This window comes from Hippocampus bargibanti, linkage group LG01, assembly GCF_051943395.1.
Source record: "Hippocampus bargibanti isolate YZ-2025 linkage group LG01, ASM5194339v1, whole genome shotgun sequence".
Lineage (NCBI taxonomy): Eukaryota > Metazoa > Chordata > Actinopteri > Syngnathiformes > Syngnathidae > Hippocampus > Hippocampus bargibanti.
The window spans coordinates 5,343,764-5,370,969 of NC_142734.1; the positions used below are offsets into that span (position 1 = coordinate 5,343,764).

Below are 27,206 nucleotides of genomic sequence, written 5' to 3' on the forward strand. Positions count from 1 at the left end.
TGTATATTAAGTAATAATATGATGAGAAATGTTGATTTCACTTCCGCTGCTCACCCGCAGAAAAAAATATCCTGCGGCTGTAAAGTGTCCCTTTTCAGACTATTTTTTAATTAATGTTCTATTTCGTATCATTGATGCTGGTCATGAAAACAGTTTATTCTGTCACTAACTTTAGCGATCGTCTCTCTTTTTGCAATAGCCTGAATCCGCTGAGCAGTGACGTGTCCACTAGAATGTTCATGTCTTATATATTTTTTTTCCCCGAAGAGACATTAGCATACTTCTACTATAGCATGGGTCGTGAATCTTTTTGACCAAAGAGCCATAAAAGTAAAATATTTAAAAATGTTTTTCAGTGAGAGACAGGATTAAATATAGTCACTATAGCTAATCCTGTAGGAACTCCATTCGTCACCCATTCATGAAGTCTGGGCTTTGAATACAGACAAATCACCAATGGAAGAGCACACCTTGCCGCCGAGTTTCCCGTCCTTATCATCGATCCAGGGATAGGCCTCCTTCTTTCTCTTTCACGTCTTCACTCCAAATCGTGAATGGTAAACTACTGGAGCTCCCCGCCACCACCGGTTAAATACAGTACTGTACCCCCTTTTTTACATGTTGTGTTTTACTCCCTCCAAGTGGTCAAGATGAGCACACAAGAAAGGCGCACCATCGTGCCCGTGAAATTGAGGCAAAAAAATGTCGCTTCGGTATGTATTTAATTTTTTTTTGCATTCTGGTTAATGGCCTATTTTCAGTTTTTTTTTTCCAGAGAGAATACTGTATTCGCGCGTACTTTTCTTTCAGTGGGGAAAGATGATTGGCGAAAACATGTGGTTTGAGTTACATAGGTTCTTTTTTTACTCTTTTTCAAACCAAATGAGTTGAATCTCTTTTCAAAAAAGCATTTGTCGTAGAAGCTGGTAGTTACAGGGTGTGAGTGCTTTTTCCCACCTCTGGTGAAATCCATGTGTGCGCCCGTGCTGAAACACTGAAAGGACTCCAGTGTGACGAGCACAGGAGAGAACTGCGGTCTGGTATTTTATTTTATTTTATTTTATTTTATTTTCGCTGAACATGCATGACAGCACTCCGTCATTCCATTCGTGAAACTGAGTGGAAACAGGCTGTGAAATTTGCAATACGCACCCAAAAGCTGTTCTTAACCCCACGTTGACTTTTTTATCCATCTACTCGTCATAATTTTGCCGTTTTTTTTTCTTTCACTGACCTAGGAGAGGAGGGAGGAGTAGGAGCCACAAGCAAGCAGGCAGGCATCGTGCGTGTGCCTAATGGTTCGTGGTTAAAATATGAGGGGCGTTATTCCTCCGGACATTTTACATTTGTTTTAGCGCCCCCGAAGCCCCTTGATCGTGAGAATGATGCTTTTAAGTATCCAGAGCATTTTTCTTTTCTTCCTGTTTTACACGCAAGAGGGATTATCTCGGGATTATTCGGCTCCTCCTGGGCAAAATCTTCCAAGGGTGAGGGACATTCTTCTTTTGATGCTATAAAATGGTGAAGATTTTTTTTAAATTCACGTTAAGGCTTTTACCCACTTTGAAAGCTAAAATAATTTCTGTTTTAATCGTCCCTACTTTTCCCGCACATTCAATTATGAGAAATAAGTGAAATGCTTCCCACACAATTTCCACACTCTAAATTTGTGTTTGCACGAAGTTCCCGGATGTGTGGTAATATATTGACACAGCAATGACTTGTGTGCCAAAAGAACATTTGAAACCAACGCGTGCGCCTTCCTGAGTTGCCCACCGCTGACAGTGAAAGCATTTATTTATTTTCCCTCCACTCATGAATGGTTGAGATTCATACTGCACACCAATTTGAAACCGACGAGACCCCACATTAGTTGTCTTGTTCATTAAATGGCTGCAGCTTGATGTTCTCTTCCGATTATTCTCATTGCTGCTCTCACTTCTATTGCAGAGAGCCAAACGCCAAAGCAAAGTGACAAGGCCAGTGGTGAGTTTCTACTCAACTTTCTTCAAGCTACTTCCCGCAACGGTTGTCATGTTTGCAGAAGCAGAATTAATAACATGGGATTTTCAGTGCCACGTTAGGCCCGTCATTCTCAAATTTCAGTACCTCTATTACAGTCGTGACCAATATTGTAATCATATTTTATAAAAGAGGCTGTTTTTCTTTTGCTAATCACACATGCTAAGTGTATGGTTAGCAGGTCGGCCTCACAGTGAAGAGGTGCATGGTTCGATTCATTATGGATTTTGCGTATTGTCTTTGTGCCTGTGTGGTTTTTCTCATTCTAAAAACCTTTTTACTATAAACAGGCCGAAATCAATTACAATTGATCTATCAGAAGAGTAATACTGTAATACTAATACTGTATTCCGTTTGCCAAACTGATTAAAATAAACTTATTATGTAAACCCAGGTTGTCAAATTCATTTTTTTGCTGCGGGCCACATTGTAGTTAGTTTTCTCTTGAGGGCCGTTATGAATTTGTGGAATCCAGTAGACTGTTTCATCTCCTCCACATATTACACACAGAACGCACAACAAATTAATGAATAACTAGTTTTAAAATCCGAAGTCAAGAATAATAACCTTTATTGTGGTTTACATATGACAATTTGAAATTTTGGTTTTGACTTTTTCAAGCATCATGGAATTTCACAAGTATGATTTGCTTTCGCGGGCCGAATAAAATAATGTAATGGGCCAAATTTGGCCCCTGGGCCTTGAATTTGACACCTGTGATGTAAACAGTGACTCGAACATTGTTAGGCTGAGCGTGCTCCGTTTTTCACGGAAGCAAATGTTAACAGTTGATGGGTCTGGTTCGGATTTCACGGTACTAAATGTTGAGCAATCACTTGTTTGAATATAAAATCAGCAGGAACCAAAGTAGGAAACGAAACGATTGTTTTAATCTTCCGGACAGTAAAGGGACATGTTATTCGATTGAGTGAGAAGCGGCCAGAGCCGAGACCCCTCCTCACCCGAGGCATTTATATGGCGGGAATGACATACAGTAATTTCAAAAGAGCCTATCAGCTACAAGATACAATGGTGAGAGTTCACAATCAGACTAAACTAAGAATATTCAAGTAACCGTCCACACTACAAATACGTAAAGTTATAACTAACAGTTCATACTAAACTACATATACGTAAAGGAACAACTTAGACATATACTAAAGAAATAAAAAAACTAGAAATTAGGTAACATTGTTTAAGGATGTGTGTATAAAATCGTTCTATGAACAGTGTATGTATAAAATATGAAAACATGGTATCTTCTCAACACAACACAATTTATGGTCTGTGATGGTTTCCTTTTTATACAATTATAAAGATTGAAAAATAATGCCAACTGCTGTGCCAGAGGTGGCTGACATCCATGTTGAAAATCGTACCAATCGTCTTATGTCACAAATCTGAAAAACGGCTTTTCAAATGAAATGGAGTGACACATGTAAACAACAGATTTGAAGAGCTTACATGCAGTAAACGGTTGACCCAAGATCTTCAACAGTAAAAAAAATCAATTTAAATGAGCAAAAGTCTGTATATAAACCCGTCTTCCCAAAGTAGCAGCATTGGCATTGGCTGTGGGATCACACACAGTCTTGGTTGACCGCACCGCGCTCAGCAGGCGCCGGCGTAGCTCGTGTAAACAAGCAGAGGGCCAAAGACTGCACGCGGGGATCCGCTTTGTGTTGTTGAGTCGGTGGAGAGAATGTGAGCCTTCCCTGACATCGAAAAAGGACAAACATAGGCCTCCTGCCCCAGCTGGCCGCGTGACAACTCTGGCCTGCCTGAATTTTTTTCTGTTTTCTTACATATTGGTCATTCCTAAAAAACAGTGCGGTAATTTTTTTTCGAGTGTGTCCTTGCTCGTCTTTGCAAGCAATACAGTGATACCTCGGTTTACGAACCCCTTGGCTTCCGAACTTTTCGATTTAAGAATGTTAAACTTGTGAAAATTTTACCTTGGCATACAAACTATTTTCCGGGATACACACGGAGCTGCCACAATGAGTGATGTGTCGTTCGCGAACGAGCCCGTTCTCCTAAAAGAAAATGGCAGCCGGCTTGTTTTGGTCCTCTATTCCCCGCCCCCAGTCATCCGTTAAAGCCACGTGATTGGTCAAGAACGCAGCAGTGAGGGGAAGGTTTTACAGACAGAGATAGAGTGAAGCCATTCTCCCAAAAAGAAAATGGCTGCCAACATTTTTTGTCCTCTATGCTCCGCCCCAGTCTTTGGTTAAAGCCACGTGATTGGTCAAGAACGCAGCAGTGAGAGCAGGTGGTTTAAACATTAAAGAGACAGGCAGACGACAGAGAGACAGTGACAAAATGGATAGAAAACTGTGAAATTTGGACTCGTTTCAACTTTGATAGTTCAAAGGCAGAGTGTATACTGCAAGGTTAAAATTCCCTTCAATAAGGCTCCACAAATAAACCGCACAAGCCATCTGTACACTTGATGCAAAAAGCTATCAACCCAGCTAAACAGAACACAATTGATGATGAACTAGGTAAAATTATCACAGAGAAAGCACCTACAAGGGATCATTCCTCAAGATGGTGAAAGAGGAAGGCTACGTTCCTCATCAAGTGTTTAAAGCTGATGAAACCGGCCACTCCATTCCATCAAGCCATCAACGACCATCACAAAGGTAAATAAAACGACGTTATTATAGAATAGTTTATTTCTTTATAATTTTATAATACCATAGCACATTCATTACACATAAAATAAGGTATATTTTGTGTAGTTTCAAGGCTTAGAAAATTAGAAAGTAGAAAATGATGTTTTATGGGGACCTGGGAATGGATTATTGTCATTTTAATGGTTTCCTATGGGAAATTAATTTTTGGGATACACACTTTTCACCTTAGATACTCTGTCTGGGAACCAATTAAGTTCGTAAGCCAAGGTATCACTGTTTGTAATGACAGGCAGAACAATGAGACGTTTTTCCGGTGACCGGTGGTAACTTTGTACAGTTAGCCTGTTGCCTTTTATCAAAGTGTCGATAGCTTTGTGTTCCAAACAGGCCCACAATACACGTAAAGTACCTCATTGATGTAACCGAGAAGCTGCAGATTTTTTTTTATGTTGACATGTTTTTTCTCGCGCAAATTTTCTGTTCATAAAGAAGGAATAGTGGTTGAACAGCTGATGGAGTCATTGAAATCTGATCTGTGATCACATTAAATAATAATACATTTAATTACAAGTGCCTTTTTGAACACTCAAGGACACGTTACAATTAAAAGAACAATTCAGAGAACAATAAAACCATAAATAAAATGATAAATAATAAAAATGACAACTATTTGGAAAATAGTCCTCACATAGGAACACCGTTGATCCAAAAACTGCTCAAATTATCTGATTTTAGTATTCTAGTGGTAGTAATTCTCCCAAAATAGTTATCCTCTACGAAAGAATACCAGTGTTTCATCAAAATAAGGCATTTGTAAATATCTGCTTTTATTTTGGAAATCCAGGATGAACATTCTTGTTGGTTTCCTGGCATATTTTCGAACAAAGCACAAAATTAATCATCATCAATTTAAATTTGGATTGGATTAGCCTTTATTAGTCTCGCAGTGGAGAATTTTACATTTTACAGCATCAAAGTTATGGAAGGAAGAGGAAAGGAAGAAATAGAAAAACAAAATATAGGAGCTGCTGGAAAGGCAGCCACTCTCGCGGCGCCATCTTGAAGTCAAAAAAACAAGCTATAGATAAATAAATGAATAAAGTTGAAGGTAATTGAACACCTAAAAAACACTGTCTGTAAGAAAAGAATCTGTTTTAAATTAAATAAAGTTGAGATTTTGTATCAGCCCTCCAAGGCCTATATCATCGATTTTTTTTTAAACTCCCCCCCCCCTGAATGTTTATAAGCCAACTGTTGTTTATGTTAGATGTGAGAATCAATATCATATGACATTGAGTGATGTTGGACTCTCCCTACCTACAGTTGAAGGTGACGGATTACCACGTCAAATGTTGTGTGGTGTCCCGCTATGCCGTCACCAGCGTGCAGAGTTCCATCTGGAACCAGATGGCCATCACCAAGGAAGCCGCCTTCGAGGTGGACCTGCCTTCCTCTGCCTTCATTTCCAACTTCTCAATGTAAGTCCATATTTTCACTCATATTTTCACGAAAGGACCTGATGAATTGTACAGCAAAGCTGCATCAGCCCAAAATATGCTTGTTTTAACTCATTCACTGCACTGATGTGCAAAAATGTGTCTACTCCAGTGCCAGGGTTTTTGTCATTTTCAATAAAATTGCAGGACCCACATGATATTGAGTGTTAGGACTACATAAACAGTCAATACAGCGTTAGAAACCTTAGACTCTCTTCTTTCATCAGTAAGAAATTGTTAATTCCTAAGTTATATTGGTCTGGAGATATTTGAGCTTGAAATGGGGGCAGCTGTTCAAAATACAATGCAATACATACATATAGATTCATCTAGCAGTAACATGGACAAAAGGCAAATGCTGCCGCCTCGTGGAAGGGAAAAACATTGCCAGAGGTCTGACCAGTGCATTATCGGTACCCCCGCAAGAATGAACAAAGCGCGAACAAATTCGGGAACGGCGCTTTACGTCACACTTTTGAAATTCCCGATTAAATTCGGGAATGGTAGCGAATGAGTTAAATGCATCTTCTTAAAGGACAACCGACGTCACTTTTTTGTTTCTTAACTGACATCAGAAAAACGTTTTATAGCATCTAAAATACCCAAAACACGCAGTATGATATTTTTATTCAAATGCAAAACACCACTAAAATGACTTAGTGTCCAAAATCTGCAAAAAATGGAGCTGCGAATTGGGCATTTTCAGAAAGTCCCGCCCCCAGTTCACGCCAAGACGTCTTGCATTGCTGGAGAATCAAAACAATGGCTTCAGATTCAGAGAATATGCTTTCTTGTTACACATTCAGTTATGAATATGATTCAAATAGTTCTGAAGAGGAAAGCATAAATGTTTGCAATCGATTAAATAATTTATTCCGTGCCATCTTGAGGCAACATTGAGGGGAAATGTCTCACCGAAAAAAATGCACAAAATGGCGACCTCCTGTGGCCACCTCCGTTTCCACAGGTTGATAAATTCCTTATATGGAACTTGGACGCCCTCTTCTGGCGGCTTTTGGGTGCAACACGAGGTCCTCAGACCAAACACGTACATCAAAATACATTGATGTGATTGAAGGAATGCTACAATGCCTCATTTTTTCGGTCAGGGGCGTTCCTTTAGTGACGTCACGTACGGACTCGTCACCAACTCAAAAACAAGACTTCCTGAATATTAAGCGCGAGTCTTAAAACGTAAAATATATCTATATGCGGTGGAATCTTATTAAAATACGCTCAGTAGAAGTTATTTGAAGCCATTTTACAAATTATGGACACAACTTGTCCGGAGACGTCAGTTGTCCTTTAAGGGTCCCCAGCCTACTGCCTAAAAACAGTAGGGATGGGCTCCAGCACACCATATGACCCATGACAGGATTAGCGGATCAGAAAAATGGATGGATGTTTTGAAGAATAATTTACTAGCCACTTGTTCTGAAGTAAACCAGCACTCGTGTCTTAAAAATAAAAGGAAAAATATCAGCAACCCCGCAAGTGGCTTCACTCGTGTCTCAAAGCACCATTGTATGAAAATATCCCCAAATTATGAAAGGCCTAGTGAAGTCTTGATGTTTTCCTCCACGTTAGGCGACAGGTTAGGACCAAAGGGCATTCATTTCAAGAGCAAATATATAATCGAGATACAAGTTGTGAGAAATTACACAAGGTGTCAATGGGTGGGGCATCATTTGATTACTGGGAAGCGTGCTCATTTCCAAATGCTAAATATAAACAAAACAAATAAGTCAACAACGCACACCGGTAGCCATCGCGGCGCTCGGAAACGGGAACCCGAGAGTGCATGAATGCTGCCTTTTGTGCGTGCTGGGCAGAAAGTTCATGGAGAAAACGACAGCCCAACGTGGCCTCCCCCCTCGGCGGCGGCACAGTTGACCGAGGCCCGCTGCCAAGTGGGAGATGCCGCCTTCAGACTTTTTAACTACGTGCGAGTCTGCAGCTATTTAAGATCTTTTTTTTTTCCACCTATTCATATTTTTACACACTCGGAGCCTGTGTCGCCAGCAAATACCCTGAGGGAACACAAATGTTGTGCAAGGCATTGCGCAAAACTTAGAAAACTTTGTTAGTGGTCAAATAGCCGCTATTTCACCTCTCCACTGCGGAAGTACAAACGCCTTCCATTTTCAACTCATGGACGTGGCCTGGACAAGACACGTTTTATGCCTGAGGGTTTATTTTTGATGGTGTTTGAAGTTTTTCTTCCCATGATATATTTATACTAAGGATTTGACCTTAATTTAACACCTTGTCATGTGACTCTAGCCCTGAGCAGAAACGAGGAAGTTGGAGTCTACGCGCGTCGTGGTAATTATTATTTTTCCACTCTGCCTGCTTTCGAGCACAACTTTTCACACGCCATCTACTGCTAACAAGCAACATGTGTGTGGCACTTGATTAATGATGGTCAACTGCTCAAGCGTTCTGAAATACTGAGGTACCCTTCCATGACGCCGGTCACACTTTTAATTGCTCGGAAAAATGGACTCCCATTGAGCTCAATTATCCAACCTTTGAAAAGGCACAGCATTTAACTTCCTGACTGGTTACGGTTGTGCAGGAGTTTGTGCCAGATGATTTTGGGCAATTGACAGTTCCACTCTGGACTGGTCACCTGCCAACTACAGGGCACATAAAGACAAACGAGCCACACTAACTTTCACACCAAATGATAATTTAGAGTGTTTGGGTAATGTAACACAACACAAAAGACACAAACAGCCATTCAAACTGGAACACTTCTTTGCATATAGGAAATCGGGGTGATGATTGTTGTAATGGGGCAAATTAACTCATTCACTGCCATTCCCAAATTTATTCGGGAATTGAAAAGCATGATGTGGAGTGCCATTCCCGATTTTTGGGGGGGGGTTGTTTTTTCTTGCGGGGGGTGCAAAAAAAGTGCTGGTCAGACCTCTGGCAATATTTTTCCCTTCCAAGTGGGGGCAGCATTTGCCTTTTGTCCATGTTAGTGCGTTGTTACAGCTTCATCTGTAGTTAAAGCGCTATATGAATCAAAATGTATGTATTGTATTGTATTGTATTTTGTGCAGCCGCCGCCATTTCAAGCTCAGATAACTCCAGACACATATAACTTAGGAATGAATTCTTTCTTACTGATGAAAGAAGAGAGTCTAACGTTTCTAACGCTGTATTGAATGTTTATGTAGTTGTCAGAGATGTTTGTTCGGACACTGTGAACAAAGCTCGAACACAGGAAGATTGTCTTTTACTGCCGGCAGGGGACGTAGCCCGTCATGACTGCCGCCCAACCTCTGCCAAGCTATTTGTTGAGAGTATACGCAAATTTAAGTGATACATTAGTAAAACATCGTCTTGTTGATTTAAATACCACGCCCCTGGACGTCCCAAACACCAACATCCAAAAACCAACAGAACATAGACATTTTAATGGGCTGTCTTTCCATGAATTGATAGATTTGTAACCTGGCTAATGAGCTCTTCCTGTGAAGGAGTTTACCAAGTCCTAAATTCACCTCAGATTGACCCCAGGTTTTCTGTGATTCCATTGTGGGCCTTGTTTTCTGCCAACTAAGCATACAACAGCATGAAACTTGATAAAATATGATAACTTCTGTTCTGTCTATTCTCTATCAGTAGTCCGAAAACTCAATATTCTGTGGGTCATGGAATTTGAGTGAAAATGACAAAAACCCTGGCACTGGAGTGGACACATTTTTGCACATGGTTTGGCAGTGAATGAGTTAAGATGTGTCATTCTTTCCATTAGAACATCCGGCGGCAAGGTGTACACGGCCCAGGTGAAAGAACGAACCATGGCCAGGAAAATATACGACGCTGCAAAGAAGCAAGGAAAAACTGCAGGACTGATTGCAACAAAGTTAGTTCACCTGGATTTACTGGACTGTGCACAAATCTTGGGCTACCATTGGGTTTGTTGTTTCCATAATGTCTAATCACTCATTTCTGTTTTATTTTTCTCATTGTGCACCAACTTGGTGCTTTAAAACCAATCACCGGTGATGGGAGATTGTGATTTTCTCAAAATGTTGTACAAATTATCACTTGAAAATGCAAACACTTGCATAGATTAATAGCAATCGTGTTTTGCATATTGACATGACTCTATCTAGAATAGTACATACTGCCCAGGTGCGATTTCCTGCCGTTCTTTGTAATACCGTAACTAGTTTCTTTCTACTAGAGAGCGGGAGATTGAGAAGTTTCGCGTGGCGGTGAGTGTGCCACCAGGAGCTCGGATGTCCTTTTGCCTGACTTATGAGGAGCTGCTCCCTCGCCGCTTGGGGCGCTACGAGCTCAGCGTGGGTCTGCGGCCCGGCCAGCCCGTTTCCAATCTCACGGTAGACGTTAGTCTCGTGGAGCAAACGGGTGTCGCTTTCATCAAGGTCCTTCCACTACGGACAAGCAGACTGTTGTCAGATAACAACGCCCAAGGTAATTCTGGTTTGTCTTCTAATCAAAATAGCCTCCTTCAAACCTTTACAATCGTCTTGGTAACATTTTCAACATTCTTTCTAATATGTCAGTACCAAGTACCTTATTTTCTGGTGTATAGTCGATCTATCTATCGATCTATCTATCTATCTATCTATCTATCTATCTATCTATCTATCTATCTATCTATCTATCTATCTATCTATCTATCTATCTATCTATCTATCTATCTATCTATCTATCTACCTAGATCTCTCTCTATCTATCTATCTATCTATCTATCTATCTATCTATCTATCTATCTATCTATCTATCTATCTATCTATCTATCTATCTATCTATCTATCTATCTCTGTCTCTCTCCCTCTCTCTCTATCTATCTATCTATCTATCTATCTATCTATCTATCTATCTATCTATCTATCTATCTATCTATCTATCTATCTATCTACCTCTCTCTCTCTCTCTGTATCTATCTATCTATCTATCTATCTATCTATCTATCTATCTATCTATCTATCTATCTATCTATCTACCTACCTACCTACCTCTCTCTCTCTATCTATCTATCTATCTATCTATCTATCTATCTATGTCTCTCTCTCTCTCTCTATCTATCTATCTATCTATCTATCTATCTATCTATCTATCTATCTATCTATCTATCTATCTATCTATCTATCTATCTATCTACCTCTCTCTCTCTCTGTCTCTATCTATCTATCTATCTATCTATCTATCTATCTATCTATCTATCTATCTATCTATCTATCTATCTATCTATCTATCTATCTATCTATCTTTCTATCTATCTATCTATCTATCTATCTATCTATCTATCTATCTATCTATCTATCTATCTATCTATCTATCTATCTATCTCTGTCTCTATCTATCTATCTATCTATCTATCTATCTATCTATCTATCTATCTATCTATCTATCTATCTATCTATCTATCTATCTATCTATCTATCTGTCTCTCTCTATCTCTCTATCTCTCTGTGTCTGTCTGTCTGTTTGCCTGTCTGTCTGTCGGTCGGTCTATCTACCTGGTCTATCTATCTGGTCTATCTTTTCTATCTTGTCCATCCATCTTCAGTTCTTATGATTTATTTTAACATTCTTAAATGGCCTTGGCACCTCTGAGCTCTCAGCGCTCCTCAACCCTTCTCTGTATCCAGCCGTGGTTCTTATTTCTTTCTATGAATACATGCAAATTGAGTAAATTGCCATCCGTCCAATCTGAGACCACTCAGGGAAGCCTATTGCACTTTGGCTTTTGTTCCTTGAACCTCGTATATAAACTATTGACGTTTACATATTGTCGTAACGTGTTCCTGCAGGTGACGCAGACCCTCCCCCATCGACTCAGGTTGAAGAGAGCGTAGAACACACTCGGATTCTTTACACTCCCACTCCTCAGCAGCAGGTCAGCATTTCCCCCAAGGGTCTGAACGCGGACTTTGTTATTCAGTACGACGTGAACTTAACAGACCCGCTGGGTGACATCCAGGTGAGTAACCTCGTCAAAACCTGATGCTGTTAAACGGCGGCATAAATGTATGACATTTGTATTTTCACTGCATCTCAGGTGTTTGACGGCTACTTTGTGCATTATTTTGCACCCAGAGGACTTCCCGTGGTTCCCAAGGATGTCATATTTGTCATCGACGTCAGCGGCTCCATGATCGGCACTAAAATCAAACAGGTCTAGTCAAAACATATCACCATATATACCGTATTTTCCAGTGGATAAGGCGCACCCAAAATTTTCTAATTAATTTTCTTCAAAAGATGACCCTGCGTCTTATACGCAGGTGTGCCTTATATGTGAAGTCATATTGAGCCACAACAGGTCTTGCAACTACTGTCAGAAGTCACGACTCCATTTTCTACCATAAAAGAATTAGTGCGTAACCCCCGCCTCTACTGTAGCACCTTCTAATGTGGTGTGTCTTTTATTTGGAAACTTTTAGATATTTATATATTATGTTTGTAAACTTTTTCATTCATTGAAGGTGCGCCTTACAGCCCGGTGCGCCATATACTGTTTATTGAAAAGGATTGAAAATACACCATTCATTGGTGATGCGCCTCATACTCCGGTGCACCTTATACACAGGAAAATACAGTACTTATATCGTATATCCATCTGTCCATTTTCTGAACCGCTTTATCCTCATGAAGGTCACGGGGTGGTGCTAGAGTTCATCCCAGCTGTCTTTGGGCAGTAGCTGGGGGACAACCTGAACCGGCTGCTTAGCCAATGGCAGTATTTATACATTATATATTTTATTATAGTTCCATCTCAACCAACAGTACATTAAATGAACCATTTTGTCTGTATATCAAATTTTGCTGTGTGATCCTTTTTTATATACAGACATTCCCCTGCTTACAAACATTCGAACAACGGTACATATGAATTTGTTTGTAGTAACAAATGTAGTATTCTCTACAGTTCTACATATAGATATCTTTATAGAGCATGTATTTTATTAAATGTTTATTTTTCAGTACAAACCAATACAGGTTACTTATACAAGCCTTAAACATACTTATATAAACCTTAAACATATTTATTTAAGCCTTAAACATACATTCCGTACAAAATATAGCACTGAAGCAACTTAGGAACAAATTCACCTTACGAACGACCGTTCGGAACGTATCGTGTTCGTAAGTTGGAGAGCGTCTGTACTCAAGCGCCTGAAAAAGATTTTTGAAATATTTCGTATTGTGTCCTTTGTATTTTACTTGCCATTGATGCCCCCGCTGCCTGACCCCGGATAAGTGGTGCAAAATGGAGGAATGGAATATTTAAGAATTAGCTTGACGAGTCCTGTTCCATTTTCTATCATTTACCCAAAAATCATATGTTTCAGAATTTTTTGGATGAATTATTTGAAACTTCACATTGTTAACCAAATTTTGGAAAGAACCTCCTGAAATGTGTTATTTGTGTCCGCAGACCAAACAGGCGATGAACACGATCCTTGGGGACCTTCGGGAAGGAGACCACTTCAACATCGTCACCTTCTCCGATAAAGTTCACACATGGAAGAAAGGATGTATGGTGCGTGCCACGCGGCAGAACGTACGTGACGCCAAAGAGTTCGTCAAAAGGATTATTGCGGAAGGATGTGAGTCTGAATCATTAATTTTCGATTTGTATTACCGGTTTTAATTGGAAAAATATATAGTACCTATATCGGCTATTCAAACTCATTTATGTTACGTGCCACGTTGTAGTTACGGTTTCGCTTGGAGTTATGTACATTTAGTCAAACCAGATCCATCTCCACATATTACATACACAGCAAACAACAAATAAACTGATCACGAGTTTTGACATCAGAAGTCAAGAAAAATGGATTGTTCACATATTGTAACAATGACATCATAAAGATTCAGACTTTAGTGGGCATCATAAAATGATGTGGCGGGCCAGATCTGGCCCCTGACTTTGATACGTTTGCTCAAGGGTGTGAAAGTTAGATGAGGCACTCAATTTTGATAATTAACTCATTCGCTGCCATTGACAAATTTATTCAGGAATTAAAAATATGACGCGGAGCCCCATTCGCAAATTTGGTCAGATTTTGGTTATTCTTGTTGCTGATAAAGCGCTGGTCAGATCTCTGGCAATTTTTTTTTCCCTTCCACGAAGGGGCAATCATTTGCCTTTTGTACAGTTGCCCCCATTTGCACCTTATATTACTCCAGACCCATATAACTTAGGAATAAACTCTTTTTTTTAAGGTTTATGTCATCCTAAAACTCAATATTCTGTGGGTCTTTCAATTAGAGTGACAATGACAAAAACCCTGGCACTTGAGTGGACACATTTTTGCATGTCTGGCAGTGAATGGGTTAAAAAAAGATATATATATATATATATATACATATATATATATATATATATATATATATATATATATATATATATATATATATATATATATATATATATATATACACACACACACACACACACACACACACACACACACAGTAAAGTCTCGTTATATCGATATTCAAGGGAGTCCGAGAAAATATCGATATAACCGGGACTATCGATATATCCGACCCTGTTTGCATGTAATTTTCTCCATGCGTGCATAGAAATAGTATCGATATAACCGGGACTATCGATATATCCGATATCGATATAACGAGACTTTACTGTATATATATATATATAATTAGCAATTAATTTGAATCGCTCTCTCTGGGAATTCATTTTACTATTTGCTGTACATCATACCTGTCAACCTTTGCTAATAGATGACCTTATAAATGATTACAATTCCCATATAAAATTTGTAGTACGTCGTACATTATTTGAGATGAAAAAAAAATTCTAACACAAGCGGAAACGCAGACAGTGCACGTGATGCTTTTATCAATCTTACCGTACACAGCGTTTAAATAAAAATACATTTGAGAATTACTTTTGCTGGTTTGCCGTAACAAAAGTATCGATCGGTAGCAGCATTGTTGTTGGCTACCAGAAGTTGAGAGTTGAGTCAAAATGGTCTTTGGAAGATCGGTTCCCCATATTTTAAAAAACTAAAATCCAGTATAAAAGTTGTAGTACGCCATACATTATTTGAACTAGAAAAAAAACTATAATAAAACGTATACGTTGACAAGCATGTGTACTTTTTTTAACACTGTTGAGTTCCTTGAAGACTTGCTGTTTGTCACACTGATGAAAAATTTATGGCCTCCTCCAGAATTTAAAATAGCCCATCCTTGGATTTGGGTCTTAATTTGGGCCATTATAAAAAAGTTATGTTGTGTTATGTTTGAGGTGTGCAATTTGGGTTTCAGACAAGGCTAGCGTCTTCAAACTGGTGTTTCATGTCATAGTTAAGGATCTAAATTTGGGTTTCAAACAAGGGTTCAGATTGCATATTAAGGTTTGAAGCCAAGGTTATGGTTTTCACTCTGTCCTTTCTCCTCTTTGACTGTTCCCAGGTGTAACATTATCGGTCATGATTGTATTGCCCTGGCAGAGATCCGCCTCGTCTTTGTTTTTCTTCTTCTGCAGTATTGCTTTCTCCTTCTCTCCTCAGGGACGAACATCAACGCGGCTTTGCTCTCAGCCGCGCAGCTGGTGAACCCCCCGTCCTCCGGCTCTCGCCGAGTCCCCCTGGTGGTTTTCCTGACCGACGGCGAGGCCACGATGGGAGTGACGGCTGGCGAGGTCATCCTGAGTAACGCCAAGAAAGCGCTGGGCCCGGCCTCTCTCTTCGGCCTGGCCTTCGGGGACGACGCGGACTTCCCGCTCCTGAAACGTCTGGCGCTGGACAACCGCGGCGTGGCTCGGATGGTTTACGAGGACGCGGATGCTGCCCTGCAACTCAAAGGCTTCTACGACGAGGTAGCCAGCCCCCTGCTGTCCGACGTCCAGCTGGACTATTTGGACCATCAGGCTTTCGATGTCACCCGCTCTCTCTTCCCAAACTACTTCCGAGGCTCCGAGTTGGTGGTGGCGGGACGTCTTCGAGCGGGACTGAAAGACTTCAAGGTTTCGCTCTCTGCCAATGATTCCAAGCAGCGTATGAAACTGGAGAACGACGTCCGGGTCAACAACACCTGGCGCTCGCCTGACTGTTCGGGATCTTCCGAAGGCATGTCCAGCTTTGTGCGTCGTCTTTGGGCGTATTTCACAATCAAGGACTTGCTCCAGGCCAAACTCAACACCACGGATGCTGTTTCCCAGAAGCTCCTGGCAGACAAGGCCATCAACCTCTCTTTGGAGTACAACTTTGTCACGCCCGTCACGTCCTTAGTTGTCGTGAAGCCCGATGAGGACAAAGTCACCCCTCCCACTGTGAAGCCTTCTGTCTCAGCGTCGACAACCACAACGGCGACAGCCAAAATGTCCACCGCCAAAAAGCCCCAGTCCTCCTCTAACCTGAGAACAAGCAAGCCGAACCCTCTCAGACAACCCAAAAAACCCGCAGGACCTCCTCCCGCCGCAAAAACTACGAAAACAACGCCAACCTCTCGCCTTGCTGCCAGTCACCCCACCCCAGTTGCAATCTTCGGTAAAAAGTCTCTCCAGAATGAATCCAAAAGCTCCTCGGCGTCTCCTTCTGGGAAAATATCCACCTCTCTTGTCCAGTTTGCCAAGACAGCCCAAGCACCCGCACCAGGAAAGGCCTCCACACCCCCTCCGCCCATCATCGTGGCGAGCGGTGTCGCAACGACCACCGTCCCCAAAGGATCTTCCACCCCTTCGCCCGTGACCAGGCGCACAGAACCGGAGAGCAGCACCGCATCTCCTCACCCAGACCTCACCGGCACACAGCCTCACCTCGGTCCACCCGCTCCCACTCCGGTTCCTGCTCCGGATTTAGAAGGGAACGTCAGAAGGGCTTCAGCAGAGAGCGATGTCCGCATCGCCAATCTGGTGGCCGCCACCTTTGCGCCTATGCCCGGTGTGACCGACGCACCCCGGCTGTGGGAGGCGGCGGGACTTCTGGGTAAATTTACCATTTTAACTCATTCACTGCCATTCCCGCATTTATTTGGGAATTGAAAATATGACGTGGAACGCCATTTCCGATTTTTTTGGGGTTTTGGTTTTACTCGCTTTGCCGATAAAGAGCTGGTCAGACCTCTGGCAATGTTTTTTTCCTTCCACGAGGGGGCAGCATTTGCCTTTTATACAGCACCCCCATTTCAAGCTCAGATAACTCCAGACCCATATAACTTTAGGACTCAACTTTTTTTTTCTAATGAAAGAAGAGAGTCTAAGGCACAGGTGTCAAAGTCAAGGCCCGCGGGCCAAATGCCACATCATTTTTTTCGGCCCGCGAAAGCAAAACGAACTTGTTAAATTCCATGATGATTACTAAAATCTGAGCCAAAATTTCATATTTTTGGATGTCAACCACAATAAAAGTCATTATTCTTGACTCCAGATTTGAAAACGAGTTATTCATTAATTTGCTGTGTGCTCTATATGTAATATTTGAAGGGATTTAAACATTCTAATGGGTTCCCCAAATTCATAACGGCCCTCGAGAGGAAACCATAACTACAATGTGGCCCGCGGCAAAAAATGACTTTGACACCCCTGGTCTAAGGTTTCTTACGCTGCATTGAATTTTCATGTAGTCCTAAAACTTAATATTCTGTCGGTCCTGGAATTTGAGTGACAATGACAAAAACCCTGGCACTGGAGTGGACACATTTTTGCACATGTCTGGCAGTGAATGAGTTAATATTCTCCTCAACACAAGTTTAGAGGGAGTCGGCGATTTAGAAAATCGCTTTTGAATTAGTGGAGGTGTAATGGTGTCGCCGTGAGACTGTTGACCAGATTTAGATGTTCTTTATCTTTCCATCAGATGTTTCTACCTCCATTCAGATCCACAGAAAAGGTGAAGTCTTTTTGCTTTTTAAATAAACACTGATGCACTTTGGTTGAAAATCAATCAATCTCATTTACATACGCACATCTTTAATTCATCAGATATCGACCTTGTGAAAGGTAAGTTTGATTCATTATTCTTAGTATGTTTAACTCTTTGACTGCCATTGCCGAATTTATTCAGGAATTGAAAATATGACATGGAGCGTCATTCCTGAATTTGTTCGGGTTTTGGTTTTTCAAGCAGAGGAGTGCCAATAAAGCGCTTGTCAGACCTCTGGCAATGTTATATCCTTCCACGAAGGGACAGCATTTGCCTTTTATGATAATAATAATAATAATAATAATAATAATAATAATAATAATAATAATATAATAATAATAATAATAATAATATATTTCATTTCTAAGCGCCTTTCAAAACTCTCAAGGTCAGTTTACAGTCACAGGATAAAAGTTTTTCTGTGGGTTGCAGCGGCAGCTACATGCGCCAGGATTCACTCAACCCTGAAGTAACTGAAATAGATAGAAAGCTGGCTAGCTAGCTAATGGATAGAAAATAAATAGGTAATAGATAGCCAGATAGCCAACAGCTAGACAGCTTACAGCCAGTCAGCTAGACAGTTAATAGCGAGCTAGCTAGCTAATTGATAGCAAATAAATAGCAGATAGATAGCCAGATAGCATACAGCTGGCCAACTAGACAGCTTACAGCCAGCCAGCTAGACAGCTAATAGCTAGCCAGCTAGCGAATGGATAGCTAATAAATAGCTAATAGATAGCCAGATAGCCAACAGTTAGCCAGCTAACAGCCAGCCAGTTAGATCTTTAATGCCACTGACAAGGTCACGGTGGGTTTTTGCACGTCTGACACTGAATGACTTCATAACAATTTTCCAATATTTGTACAGACTATGACACGACGTATGACTACGACTACAATCTGAACTACGATGCCCGTAAGTTGTTAACATGAGTCTATTCTCTTCTCTCTGATAAACATCTTTGCCTTCTATTCTCTCTTTTTAGGGGCCAACGCTGCAGACACGGAAACTTTCGGTAGATATCGTTTTCAAATGGTTACATTGCTGTGATGAGGCCGTCCCTCCATTGTGGAATCTTGTGATTGATTTCAGTGCTTGGAAATGAAGAGGATTGTCCTTTGGTTGAATGTCTGGTGCTTTTAGAACCTCCATCTCGACTGAGCGCTGAGCACTTTTCCTCATCAGGTGACCGATATGTTGACTGCTAGCCTCATGTATTTTTGGTGTATTTATTTATCTATTAATTACTATGACTGATCAAACAGTATACATGGAATTGTACACAGAAGATGTAAGCGATGAGGCCTCTCGATTTGCAAGGTGGTGGTGGTGGTGGTGGACCCCCAAAATGCAGGCACGAGGGAGGAGCAGTGTGTATTTGACAAATTGTAATAAATAAAGTCACCAGGAACAAATTCTGAAACAAAGTCATCAGAACAGAAAAGTCCAAAGTAGCAAACAAAACCATGAGTAAAACATGACAAGATGAACCAAACCTGACATGGTGAAACAAACAATGACCTGACCCTGAATGGTCATGCTGGGAGTCCTTTTCACTGCCGCTGATTGTAATAATAATACTAATACTACTACTACCACTACTACTACTAATCATAATAATAATAATAATAAATTTCATTTCTAAGCGCCTTTCAAAACTCTCAAGGTCACCTTACAGTCATAGGATCCATGTTTCTTCGGGTAAGCAGCGGCAGCCACATGCGCCAGCGTTCACTCAACCCAGAAGTAATTCAAATACTGTAGAAAGCCAACTAGCAAGCTAACAGATAGCTTACAGATAGACAGCTAGCTAACTAGCTAGATAGCTACATAGCTAATAAATAGCAAGCTACATAGCTAGCTAGCTAGCCAGATAGCTAATAGCCAGCTAGGTTAAACCAACCAACACCTGGGCAGCTGCAGGCGGGGCCCGACAGTGCCGCCTGTGGGTCGCAAATTGAAACGTGACAATATGGTGATTGAAATTTCCAGTTAAGAAACATCCATGCAGAAAAAAACTGCATTGCAAGTACACTACAATTATCACAAACTGGATATTGTGAAAACACAGAAAAGTTTGGGTGCATTGAATTTCTCATTTTTTGTATTTTAATGCATGGAAATACTAAAGAAAATATGGAATATCCCTATAATGACTCATTTAATAGGCTTCTTATCTTTGTATTCCTGCCTTTCTCAATGTAACAGACTGATTGACGGGGTAGATCATTCAAGGGTTAAAGCAAGTGCATGTCTGAGTTGAAATTTTGCTTCTTGTCTTCCAGCTGATGGAGATCCTCATTTTGTGCTCCAGTTGCCAAAACAGCAGCAGAACTTGTGTTTCACTGTCGATGGTCGACCTAACGATGTACTAAGGCTGGTGGAGGACCCGCAAAGAGGTGATTTCATTCTTCAGCCGTTAATCGGCTAATTCAGGGTCCTTTGTGTGTGGGACATTTTCATATTATTTGAAAATAACAATCAAGACACGGTGGCCCGGTAGTGGAGTTGTTAGCACGCCGACGTCACAGTGCAGAGGTTGTAAGTTTGAATCCCACCCTAGCCTCCCTGTATGGAGTTTGTATGTTCCCCCCGGGCCCGTGTGGGTTTTCTCCGGGTATTACGGTTTCCTCCCATATTTCCATAGCGTGCATTTTTTTTGGCTGAAAACTGTGATGTGTCATATTAAATGGTTTTGTTTTTTTTTTGTCGACTATTATAGAAATTGATCAAGTCATTCACTGCCTTTCACAAATGTATTCGGGAATTGAAAATATGACTTTGCGCCATTTCTGAATTTGTTCGGGTTCTGTTTGTTTCTTGCTTGGGTGCCGATAAAGCGCTGGCCAGACCTTTGGCAATGTTTTTATCCTTCTACAAGAGGGCAGCATTTCCTTTTTTTCCATGTTAGCGCTTTTTTTTCCCAGCTTCAGCTGTTCTTAAAGCGCTTTATAAGCCAATATGTATGTATTGAATTGTATTTTGGACAGTCACCCTTATTTCAAGCTCATATAACTCCAGACCCATATAATTTATGAATTAACTCTTTCTTTTCTGATGAAAGAAGAGAGTCTAAGGCAGGGGTATCAAAGTCATTTTTTGCCGCGGGCCACATTGTAGTTATGGTTTCCTCTCGAGAGCCGTTATGAATTTGGGGAACCCATTAGAATGTTTAAATCCCTTCAAATATTACATATAGAGCACACAGCAAATTAATGAATAACTCGTTTTCAAATCTGAAGTCAAGAATAATGACTTTTATTGTGGTTGACATCCAAAAATATGAAATTTTGGCTCAGATTTTAGCGATCATTATGGAATTTAACAAGTTTGATTTGCTTTCGCGGGCCGAAAAAAATGATGTGGCGGGCCGGATTTGGCCCGCGGGCCTTGACTTTGACACCTGTGGTCCAAGGTTTCTTATGCTGCATTGAATGTTTATGTAGTCCTAAAACTCAATATTCTGCAGGTCCTGCAATTTGAGTGAAAATGACAAAAACCCTGGCACTGGAGTGGACACATTTTTACACATCTGGCAGTGAATGAGTTAAAATGACTTAAATTTGCTTGCTATTGGTTTTTATGGGTGTATAAATAACAGAGTCTGTCACCCCTTCGAAGGAATCACAGTGGACGGCCACCTGGTTGGAGCTCCTCCGAAGCGCGGCCACGAAAACCGCTCACGAACGTACTTTGATCGGCTGAGCATCTCGGCAAAAGCTGGCCACGCTGCCGTCATCACCATCACGGTGTCGTTGGAGGAGGTGGTGGTCGAAGGCGAAGGACGCGAAACTCTCACCGTCAACCAAACGGGATCAGTGATGAGGCAAGGAGTGACGGTTGCCATGGACAACCACCGGGGCTGCTGGATCGAGCTGGCCGAGGGTTGCCAGTTTCTGGTTCTCTTTCACCACTACAAGCACCCCAGCTACTTGCAGATGGCGCACTTGGGCTTCTATATCACTAGTGGAGTTGGGCTGTCTGCTTCCACTCGAGGCCTGTTGGGTAAGCTGCGGATATGCAACCTAAACGTTTTCTCCGGGGGTCACGTCGAGAAAGTTTTACGTTGGCAGGACGTACAGTTGTGGCGGAGTTTGTAACCCACCGTCAAGGCCTGCAAAGCCTTCTCTGCTGGCCTAAAAATATCTGAATCACAGACTAATGTTAATTATATTTTGTCCATAAATTCTTATTAAATAATTCCAAATTGTCTTTCAGCTTCCTTTCATGAGTTTTTCCCTGTTGCGCTGCTTTCAGACGTGTGTTTTCGTCTTTAAGCATTTAACCAATCACATTTCAGCCATCATTTGTGACCAGGGTGAGAAATCTACCTGGACGCCTTCACAATCAGTTCTGCGGGCCCTGTCGCGTCAAATGTGTCGATCAAACTGTTACCAATCAGATTTCGAGTTGGCAACCCAAAAGGGCTACTAGAGCTTCCTTGCAGGTGCTGGTCAACGTCAGAGTTTTCGTTTACTCTGATTGGCAACTAGCCAATCATAGTTTACGAAAACTGCTGTTATCACTAGCCGCTAGTGACAAGAGCTTACTGGCCAGAGCTAGCACATTGGTAGTGAGCTGCATCAGTAAATACATTTTTGTGTTCATTGAATCATGGTTTTGTCAAACCACAATGGCTGAAGGAGGGGAAGAAATGGATTTGGTTGCAGATATACTGTTAAAGCAATTTTCAAGATGGACTTTTTTAAGAAAAGTTGGTCATCATTAAGAAAGGTGGGACTAGCAAAAATTGCAAATAGTATTGCAATTTTATGAGGTTATTATTGATGCTTCGCCATCCTTAGCCAATCATGTTTTCTGTGGTGTGAAAGAGTGACTTCCGACCCCATATTATGAATCCACACATTGATAGTAAAAACTCGAACAGTTTAATGACAGTATTTCTTTCTTCACAAGTTATTTCCTGGCTAACTACACCCTCGAGTACAGTACAGAACGTGTTGTAAATCACACCACACATGCAGCTGTGTATTGATTCAGACACAGCACTACTGAAGGCCTTGGAGATAGATGCACGGCCCGCCACTGAACCCCACCAACTATGAATTTGGGAATGAGTTGAATCAAATAACACTTGAGCCTAAACAGCAACCAAGATCAATAATCCGACACAGTTTGGGAAGCTTGCCAGCCCTTAAAGGACAACCGACTGACATCAGAAAAACGTTTTATAGCGTCTAAAATACCCAAACCACACAGGCTGATATTTTTAGTCAAATGCAAAACACCAATAGAAATGACTTAAAGTGTCCCAAAACTGCCACAAAATGCACTCTGAAATGGAGAGATTCAGAGAGTCCCGCCCCCTTTTTCGTGACGTCACGCCTGGATACTCATCCACAATGAATATGATTCAAATTGTTCTGAAGGGGAAAGCATTAATGTTTGCAATCGATTAAAGAAGTCCTTCCATATCAATTTGAGCCATCTGGACTCCAATGTAGTGTCCCAGAAAATGCACAAGATGGCGCACAAGCTCTGTTGGAAATGGGCTGATTTGTCTGCTGGGAAATACACTTTCTTTATGGTGTCACCGCAATTGGAAGTCTTCGTGCAACACACAACGATTCACCATCGCGTTATTTATGTAGTTTTCCTTCCTAATTTTGCGATCAACACAGTGTTTTCAGATGAAAAAAAAGTGCCCAAAATGCATTGTGTCGCTTTGTCAGTCACGGGCATTCCTAACGTGACGTCACTTAAGGAATCGTCATCAACTTGAAAACAAGACTTCCTGATTATTCAGTGCGAGTCTTAAAACGTAAAATATAGCTAACTATATGCGGTGGAATCTTTGTAAAATGCGCTCAGTAGAAATCATTTGAAGTGATTTTACAAATTATGGACGCAACTTGTCCGGAGGTGTCACTTGTCCTTTAAATACTCTGCATGGTTTGATTCGAGACAAGACACGGGTGCACCGCTAAATTAGGAACGCCCTCCACTCCAGAAAAAAAACTAACAAAAAGACACTTAGGTCATTTCTAATGTTGCCTTTTGATTCTTTCTGTCCGCAGGCCAGTTTCAGCACGCTGCCATGAGCGTAGCAGCCGTGAGCGATGATCATCATAGTGGAAACAATGACGCAAAATTAATCCACGGGGTCCTGAGGCGGGGCACACAGCGACTGGCCGTCACCTTACAGGACAAGATGCTGAAAGACACGCTACTCAGGCGACACGTGGAGCAGTGCTGGGTGGTGCCCAAATCGGAGGTGGAGCGACTGCTCGGTCAGCCGTACGGCCGCTACGTGGTGGACAGCGTGTAGTTGGAAGCCAGCGGGGTCATGCCTTGTTTCAGTGGAGGTGATTGTGACGTTGTTACAAACAAAGTGGCCTTCGACCAGGCTACAGTGATGTTGCAGTTTATTTGTGGCAATCTGCATTTCTCTGTGCAGCGGTGGAGAGAACATTACAGACTGTTTGTACAAATTCAAAGCAAAGTTCCGAACAAGTGCCTTTACCGTCACTAAACAGCATCATATGAGCCAAGGTTGTCCAAACTTTGCGCTCAGCGGCCACATTCACACCATTTTGATCTCAAGTGAGCTGAACCAGTACTTCTGTGGCTTCAGACAACTACCGTATTTTCCGATGTAGAAGGCGCACCCAAAAGCCTTTATTTTGTTCAAAAGATGACTCTGCGCCTTATACGCAGTCGCGTCTTATATGTGAATTACTATTGAGCCACAACAGGCCTTCCAACGATGGTCCGCAGCCACCATTTCCCCCTGTAGAAGTAGTGCGTAACCCCAGCCTCTACTGCAGTGCCTTATAAATTGGTGTGCCTTATATTTGTAAAACGTTTACATATCTAAATATTATTTTTGGAAAACTGTTTTCATTCATTGAAGGTGCGCCTTATACGCCAGTGCGTCTTATATATGGAAAATGCTTACACCGGAAAATATGATATTCCCATTTTTTAACCATTATTTTGGTGCAAAGTCGACCCTGAAATACAGTGATACCTCGGTTTACGAACCCCTTGACTGAGGAACTTTTTGGTTTACGAACGTTAAATTTGTGAACATTTTACCTTGGCATACGAACTATTTTTCGAGATGCACACGGAGCTGCCACAAAGAGTTATGTGTCGTTCATGAACGAGCCCGTTCTCCTAACAATAAAATGGCAGCCGGCTTGTTTTGGTCCTCTGTTCCCCGACCCCAGTCTTTGGTTAAAGCCACGTGATTGGTCAAGAACGCAGCAGTGAGGGAAAGTGGTTTTGAACATTAAAGACACAGGCAGAGGACAGAGAGAGAGAGTGACAAAATGAATAGAAATCAGTGACATTTTTGGACACGTTTCAACTTTGATAGTTCAAAGGCAGAGTGTAGACTGCAAGGTTAAAATATCCCATCAATCAGGCTCCACAAGCCATCTGTACACTTAATGCAAAAGCTATCAACCCAGCTAAACAGAACACAATTGATGATGAACTAGGTAAAATGATCGCAGAGAAAGCACCTACAAGGGATCATTCCTCAAGATGGTGAAAGAAGAAGGCTACGTTCCTCATCAAGTGTTTAATGCTGATGAAACCGGCCACTCCATTCCATCAAGCCATCAACGACCATCACAAAGGTAAATAAAATGACTTTATTATATAATACAGTTTATTTCTTTATTTATAATACCGTAGCACATTTATTGTACATAAAATAATGTATATTTTGTGTAGTTTCAAGGCTTAGAAAATTAGAAAGTAGAAAATTATCTTTTATGGGGACCTGGGAATGGATTATTCTCATTTTAATGGTTTCTTATGGGAAATTATTTTTTGGGATACACACTTTTTGCCTTACACACTGTCTGGGAACTAATTAAGTTCGTAAGCCAAGGTAGCACTGTACTTTTTTGTTAAGATTTCCAAATCATAGACACAACCTGAAATATCGTCAGAAGAACTGACGCTATTTCAACATCGAAAACTACATTCTCAATTTTTGTTTTCACCATTTCCATATGTGCATCTTGCAGATCAAAGTGGATCTATGTACTGTAGGTACCTTTTGTAAAACAACTATTAAAGATACAGAAACTATTTTATCTTTGCAGAGATTTTCATATCCATCTCCACAACTATCCATCCTCACAACATAAAGCCTCAAATTTCAGAAATACGCTGTGGTTGTTCCTTGTAAATGTAACATTAAATATATCAACAAGTAACAAAATGGTATCTCTCACCAAACCTGATAAAATTATGGGGTTTATTGACATTTTTCAGCTCTCATTTCTTTTACCAGAACTTGAATGACACCGCCTATCTTTTAGTCTTCATAATTTGTTCAATAGCAAGCGTTTCAAAATCACATTTAAGCAGTGGTGGGCCGTCAGGTGCTGCAATGCCTGTTGTGCTGCTTCCAGATGGGTGTTTTCGGATTTAAGCATTTAACCAATCACATTTCAGACATCATTTGTTACCAGGGTGAGAAATCTACCTGGACGTATTAAAGTCTTGCTTGCAGGCCCTGGAAACGTCAGAGTTTTCGCACATTATGATTGGCTAGTGCCTAGCCCATCATTGTATCACTAGTAGTGATGGGAAGCTCTAAAAAGATCCGGCTCTTTTGGCTCGCAAATGGCTTGTCATTTGTATTTTTTATTTTATTTTGTTGCTTAAATTAACTACCAAGAATCATGCAAAATTATGTGAAAAACCAATTACTCATGTAAAAAACACACAGAATCAAATATTTTTAGGTGGCTTGATTTCTATGTGCACAGAGAGCATCCACTAACTTTCACTTTCCCTGTGGTTACTCTGGTCTGATGATCAGCTGTCACTAATTTGCTGTTTTTCATATTACTAATGCTATCACCCCAACTAGTAAAAAATATAATCATTTAATAATAACAGCATAATGTCATCACATTTATCCACCTCTCTACCTTAAACACCCTTCCCCCTTCTCCTCACTGCTGCGTGTGTCTGTAATTCTCCCATCACTCCTCTACCACGGATATCGACCAATCACGTGCGGCTTTAACCGAAGACTGGGGGCGGGGAATAGAGGACAAAAAAGGCGGCTCCCAAACCCGACTCTTTTCGTTCACTTCAAAGATCTTGCTATAAGAACCGGCTCGTTCGCAAACGACACATCATTAATCACTAGCCGCTAGTGAAGAAC

General features: G+C 41.1%; 1 protein-coding gene across 6 annotated transcripts; it reads left to right on the plus strand.

Moving 5' to 3' along the window:
- The first annotated feature begins 812 nt into the window (after positions 1-812).
- itih6 (inter-alpha-trypsin inhibitor heavy chain family member 6) lies at positions 813-26,116 on the plus strand. Of its 6 annotated transcripts, XM_088991789.1 has the most exons (17): positions 813-1,487; positions 1,951-1,986; positions 5,985-6,139; positions 9,927-10,037; positions 10,362-10,612; positions 11,959-12,128; positions 12,207-12,323; positions 13,587-13,758; positions 15,697-17,112; positions 17,983-18,015; positions 18,108-18,125; positions 18,917-18,964; positions 19,035-19,064; positions 19,142-19,234; positions 20,335-20,448; positions 21,671-22,054; positions 24,088-26,116. In XM_088991789.1, exons 1-17 carry the CDS (start codon positions 1,383-1,385, stop codon positions 24,336-24,338), a joined length of 3,504 nt encoding a protein of 1,167 aa, XP_088847915.1. In that variant the 5' UTR covers positions 813-1,382; the 3' UTR covers positions 24,339-26,116. The 6 variants fall into 6 exon arrangements, with proteins under 6 accessions (XP_088847915.1, XP_088847923.1, XP_088847927.1 ...); XM_088991797.1 differs by lacking the exon at positions 18,108-18,125; XM_088991801.1 differs by lacking the exons at positions 17,983-18,015; positions 18,108-18,125.
- Positions 26,117-27,206: the final 1,090 nt, after the last annotated feature.

What these genes read in the sequence shown, in the direction of transcription:
- itih6 (XM_088991789.1), top strand. Translation starts at nt 1,383, where the DNA reads ATGATGCTTTTAAGTATCCAGAGCATTTTTCTTTTCTTCCTGTTTTAC. An exon ending in GCAAAGTGACAAGGCCAGTG is followed by an intron (nt 1,987 to 5,984) that starts GTGAGTTTCTAC and finishes CCCTACCTACAG; the next exon opens with TTGAAGGTGACGGATTACCA. An exon ending in GGAGGCGGCGGGACTTCTGG is followed by an intron (nt 17,113 to 17,982) that starts GTAAATTTACCA and finishes TCTTTCCATCAG; the next exon opens with ATGTTTCTACCTCCATTCAG.